The 6,551-nt window shown below is 35.1% G+C and overlaps 1 protein-coding gene across 1 annotated transcript; it reads right to left on the bottom strand.

Moving 5' to 3' along the window:
• Positions 1 to 639: 639 nt before the first annotated feature.
• LOC101024339 (taste receptor type 2 member 46) lies at positions 640 to 5,704 on the bottom strand. The gene has a single exon (XM_003918524.4). It carries the CDS (start codon positions 3,277 to 3,279, stop codon positions 2,353 to 2,355), a length of 927 nt encoding a protein of 308 aa, XP_003918573.2. The 5' UTR covers positions 3,280 to 5,704; the 3' UTR covers positions 640 to 2,352.
• Between the last annotated feature and the right edge of the window lie 847 nt (positions 5,705 to 6,551).

Here is a 6,551-nt window from a genome sequence, read left to right on the forward strand (position 1 = left end):
TTTCCTAGATTCCCTTCACTATCTCCCATTCCCCTGATCAACGTCTTGCCTGATGCAGATCGTCCTTCCATTTAGAACTTGAATGCATCACCACACTGTGGGCATGAGGTCTGACTTCCATAACCTCCACCAAGGGACTGGATGATGTAAGACAGAACAACAGAGATGGTTGTTCTGCCTCAGGAATACCACGGCCAATGGGAAATACAACACTAATGACAGCTGAGCAGATACATTCTCCTTCCTCTCTCTCTTCCATGGACTAATGCCGGCTGCGGTTTGCCCTTGTAGCCCGTCTGGAAAAGTGCTAGGAGCCAAGTGCATGCATCTGATGACCACCGTGCTGTCTCTCTCACCTCACTGTGAAGTGGCTGCCAGCAGAGTCACACCAGACATCACCACACATTGTTTCACATTTGTTCTTGTGTCGATTTCCATATTTCCCTGCCATTTTTGTCTTGAACTTGCCTTCCAAATAAATGTCATCGCTTTAATATAAGGTATTACATTAAAAATATTTTAGTAAAGTAGCTGGTTACCAACTCAATTTTTTGAGAGGAAATGAATTTTTTATATGATAACCAACAAGAAAATATCATAATGCAAATATATAATTCACAGTAAAAAAATACATATGCAAATAGATCAAAGTATTTTATATGCTTCTTAAAAATATTGTAATAGGTGCCATCTAATTTTGATGTTCTACCTTATCTCCAATTCAGACACCTGATACAGCTGCATCAAGACTCTATTATTGTGATATTTCCCCTAAAATTGTGGAATAGCCAAACTTTTCCTCTGAGGAATGATTCTTCTTGGATAAGCCTGTAACCTCAACCTGAGACCAGAACAGAGGAATTCATGCAACTGCAGATTTTGTGATGAGTTTCCTTTTCATTGGTTTACCACATCAACTTATGTGTTTTATCCACCCATTTGTTTACTAAAACATCATTTTTGACCATCTATTCTTGCTGCTGGGTTCTAGGTCCTGGGATTCAACAGAAAGCCAGGCAGATATGATTTCTTCTTTTAGCATACTTACATTGTACAGAGGATGATACATGATTTTAAAAAGTACATAAATCAGGTGTGGGGATGATTTATCTTAAGGTTGAAACAACACTGTTAAAATTTCATAGCACCAAGAATTAATACAGTCATATAGAATTTAGCTGTGAACAAGACTGTACATTTCCTTCTTATAATGGAACTTCCTATTAATGAATATGTCAACACACTTCCATTTCACCATTGACAACAAAATTACAACACTAGGGTACATCCTATAATTAATACATAGATTTCATAGATACTACTTTAACATTTACAAAAAGTTTCACTAATTATTTTCCATAATTTCTGTAGTAGTTTCACATTGATAGTTTTTTTTTAGAAAAGGGAAGATTGGAGTTCTCTTATCTGAAGTTTAGAAGGAATTTGATAAATGGAAGATAAGGATATCATTAGAATTCAGGAGCTTAGAAGGGCTTTAGAAAAAATACTAAAATAATTTACATCAGAGCTCAATTTCAAAACAAGCATTTCTTTAATTCAAACCTGGAAGAAATGACTTTTCTAACTGCATATGGAAGCTGATAACAGCAATCAAGATCATGATCATGATTTTTGATCCCTCTTATAGAAGACATTTTTCTCTAAGCTATTCACATACTTACATTAAATCTAACATTCATCAGTAGTTTATGGTAGACATAGACAAAATTTACTCAACGTATGCTTGTCACTTGAATTGTTTTGTGTACATTGTTTTCTAACAATAATTCTGATTGCATTTTACTAAGCATAAAATAGAAATTCATCATGAATAAAACCCTGAAGATACATCCTCATTATTGATTTAGAATTGAACGACTTTATTATCCAGAAAGTTGTAGGTTAAAACAACGAATTCTAAGCACACTGTGGTACATTTGTGTAGTTCAAATAACAAAAGAAAAAAGCAATATTTTCCTGAGATAAGCTGTTAGTTCTTAATAATTATAAATAGACATAAATTCTTCAAATGAAATATAAAATACATATATAAAATAAACATTGCTTCATAATTCTAAGGAATTATTTTCTATAGTTTGGCAGTTTTTGTGAAAAAACAATAAAAAGCATGTTATTGTCAATGTTCTTCAGTTTTTCATACACACATAAATACACACACACACACACATACATACTTTTCTAGACTAACATTAGGTAAAAGACTTTTCTAGGTATACATTTGGAAATTATTCATATACATACATTACAGAAAACCCAGTAAGAAATAGAAAATGTTTCATACACCACCAGTTTGTTTTCTGCTAGAAGACACACAATGCCCCTCTTGGGAATTTATGGAGATGAAGGCTTCTGTCCTTTCACCCAGTACCTCACATTCCACAAAGTTGAAAGAAAAATCTGCTTGAGCTTCTTGTTTCCCCAAATCAGGATGAATGGGTGGGTTGAAGGATAGCTGAATATGATAGCTTGGCAGAACATGAAGACAGGTTTCTTTTCCAGCTCAAAATTCCAAACTGATAGGATCATGGACAGAAAGTAAATGGCACATAATAGGAGAAAGGAGGTCACAGTTTGCAAAGCTTTTATGTGGACCTTGGTGCTGGGATCTTGAGATCCTTTGCCATGGAGCTGCATCTTCTTGAGATGTTTACACAGAGAACAGATTAACAGCAGAAAAGACATCAGGGTCAGAGTGAGGGGTGTAAGGTTTGCTAGCATGGTTACAGTCACATTTGAAAGGTACGTTGCACTCCTCAATTTGATCCTCCAAGTAATGTTTCCTTCATATTCTTTTCTCCACACAATCTGATTCATGTTCATCACAAAAATATGACAAACCAAAAATAGCAAAGGCCCCAACAGCGTCACCAGAATGACACTCTTAACTTTCCTCTTTAAGTGAAGAAAAATCAGGTTGGAGAAAGTGGCAATCTTGAGCAAATAAAATATGCTGAGGCTTGTAGAAAGCCAGTTGCTGAAATGGTTGGTCACTACCCAGACATTATAAGTAGTGATTCTTACTTCTTCACTATAAAAAGCTAGATTAAACTCAGTTGCATACCAATGTAGTGATAATACCCAGAGCAAACCAACTCTGGAGACAGCCAGAGCAGTGAGAATTTGGTCAGCAAACGAGATTTTTTGTCTTTTCACCCACTCAATGGAATGTACCAATGCTATGAAGCCATTAGCAAAATTTCCAATAACAAATATAACCCCTACTAGAACGGAAAAAGTGATGGACAGAAAAGTTATCATATCTGAACAGACAAAGAGAAATTTTTTAAATGCTAGTGTAATATCACTGGTTGTGATTGCTTCAATATCCTGACCTTAAATTCTATATGCACCTGATTTGTGTATGTGCTGTGACATTCTTTTTACTTTTATTGTTGTGACCAGTGTCAAGCCAGAAATCACCATAGCATGCTAATGGATGAGTCCAATGCTCTCTTTATGGAAAACATTCTTGTTTTCAAAACAACTCAAATTAACTCATTCATTCACTGTCTGTTATTGTTATAAGCTGGAATTATTCATACTGAAGTTGACATGAAACCTGAATTCTCATGTGCTAGTATGCAAACAAGGACATATTAACTTTCAGTGTTTGCAATTTTTCCTTGTGTAACCTCTCCATCATTTGTCTTTAACGACTTTAGTTGTTAGGGAAGTTTTATAACCCAATACAGAGATCATATAGTAAATGTCTAAATTCTTAAAGGGAGCTTGGTCATAACTAAGATCATCACCTATACAGTCTTTTTTAAATGCCAGATTTAAATACACAGAATCCATCTTTCTTTTATCAAAAGCATCTAAGATTTACTTGAGAACCACAGGCAGGCCAGTACTCCATAAGATCTGGTTGCTGCTAATACTTTTGTGTGACTTCATTATTCTCAAGCTCATAAATACACACACACACAAACACATATGCCCTCCACCTATGAATGGAATGAATTATTTTCTCATAATTTCCAAAATAAAAAAATGAGTTTCCAAGAGGTTGTCCAGCTGAAATTAGTCCTGTTTTCCCACTCAGGGTTTTCAGCCCATGAATAATATTTATTTATCAAACATATCTCTAATTCTTAGGTCTTTGGTAAAGTTTCTCTGAAGTCTAATGTTTAAATATTTATTATTTAATTAAAATATTCAGCAATTTTGTAAGTATTCCTGACCACCAGACCCTTTCATATATAATCTTGCAGCATCCTCCCATCACAGGAAGACTGCCTTTCCCCTGAACTTGGAGTTCAATCATTTACTTACTTTGATGAACAGAAAATTACTACACTTTGCATAGAGATTTGAGATGGCTTCCATACTGGGGATTCTTCCTCTTTCCATTCACAATGAGAATATCGCCTGGCTAGTACACTGTTCCCAGAGGAGAATCAGAAACTAATGAAGGCAGATTGTCCCCACCTGATCCAGACTAAATTGGTCAAACTCTAAGGACCTCCAAGATGCAGAATCTGGCCCATCTCAAATCACCACAGTCATCCACCAAACCCATTTAGAAAAATGAAATACAAAACATGTGATATATAAATGTCTAATGTAGTTTTGGAGGGTTTCTCTTGCAGAGAAACATAACTGATAAAAGAACTCTGCTAAACAAGAGCGTGGGAAATACATACAACCTCGTTGTGTCAGGAATTCAGGAGCCAAAAGAAAAAATGGATGGGGAATGGCAAATATTTGTTTCTGTGAGGTAGAAAACTACGGCTAGAAGAAATCCTTTGGAAAAATCTGGGGGTGGCAGATAACACGGTCTCAAATTTCCTCACGTTGCAACTAAATAAGAAAGTTCTCACTTCAACTCTCTTAGAGTTGTATAAGAATGTATACAAGTAGTTTATTTTCCCCTCAGTATATAATGATAATTTCTATGAGACATTTCTCTTAATTAAAAATTTTTATATTAAAATTATAATGCACACTTAGAAATGAACCAAAACAAAAATGGGAAATACCGCAGTGTATCATAAACACTCGAGTAACCATGATGCAGAGCAAGACAAGGAACACTGAAAACAGCCCAGGTCCACCTCCATGCCACTTTCCAAGCAACTAAACCCTTCTTCACACCTCCTGAGATAAGCGATATCCATAATTTATAATGATTATTTCCTTAATTTTCTTCATACTTTACCACCTGGGTATGCAACCCTAAACTGCATAGCTTGGTCTGGCCTGCTTTGCACTGTGTGTAGATGAAATCCTACATGTTTTTCTTGTTTGTGGCTTCTTGGACTCAACATTATGTTTCTGAAATTTAGTCACACAGTTGCAAGTACATGTGATTTTTTTCACTTCTCTATATTGTTCCACTGTATGGATTTACTGTAATGATTCATCCATCCTTAATATATATTTGGCCAGCTTCTTTTTTGAACAGTTATTAATAATTCTACTATAGCATTCTTTCATATATCATTGATTCAATTTCTTTGTATATATGCTTTTGGATAGAAATACAGGGTCATTGTTCAAAGTCTCCTCATAGACATAGAAAAGTTCAAAAACTACTTTAACTAAATTTACTCCTGTCACCTTTACCGCCAGTCTATTTTTTGCCATTTGCATATGTCTTATCAATTATATAATTACCCAAACAAGACATTATTATTTTATACAGTAAACATTCATTTACAATTATACACATATTTACCACTTTCATTAATTTGTTTTCCTTCTTGAATATTCAACTGAATATTTTCAATAAGTACCTTTATTGGCCAGGCAGGGTGGCTCACACCCATAATCCCAACATTTTCTACGGCTGGAGCAGGAGCACCCAGGATTTCAATACCAGCCTGTGCAACACAGCAAAACTCCCTCTACAACAAATGAAAATCTTAGCCAGGCACAGTGAAGCTAATCACAAGGCTGAAGTGGGAGGATGGTTTGAGCCCAGGAGTTCCAGACTGCAGTAAGCCATGATCCTACCACTGAACTCCAGCCTGGACAACAGAGTGAGACTCTTACTCTACATACAAAAATAATAATAATTTTTCTTTTATCTGAAAAAATATCATTTTAAGTTTCTGTTTATCAAGGTGTATACTACTTTTGAAATACACAGAAGACATGATTCCACTGAACTCTAGCTTCATTTTTGTCTGTTGAAAATCAGGCTGTCATTTAGACTGCTATTCCCTTTAATGTAATCTGTCTTTTCCTCTTGTTACTTTTCAGGTTTTCTATTGGTCTTTGATGTCCTATCATTTTATGTTAATTTGATTCTAGTTATCTTGTCTGAAGTTTGATGGTTTCTAAAAATATATGAACTGACACATTTTATCACTTTTGGAAAAACATCCACATTTCTTCTGCCCCATTTTCTCTCTTCTAATCTTCCAGAACTCCAGAAGTATGTTAGTTGTTCTGATTGTAGCTTAAATATCTCTGACCCTCTAGCCTTATATTTTGTATCCCTTGGTCTCTTTATGCTTCATTCTGGGTAGTTATCTTCCAATTCACTAATTCTTTCTTCTTATGTTTAACTGGTTGTTATCTCT

Source organism: Papio anubis, chromosome 9 (genome assembly GCF_008728515.1).
Source record: "Papio anubis isolate 15944 chromosome 9, Panubis1.0, whole genome shotgun sequence".
NCBI lineage: Eukaryota > Metazoa > Chordata > Mammalia > Primates > Cercopithecidae > Papio > Papio anubis.

Coding starts and splice junctions, on each gene's coding strand:
- LOC101024339 (XM_003918524.4), bottom strand. CDS start 3,279: ATGATAACTTTTCTGTCCATCACTTTTTCCGTTCTAGTAGGGGTTATA.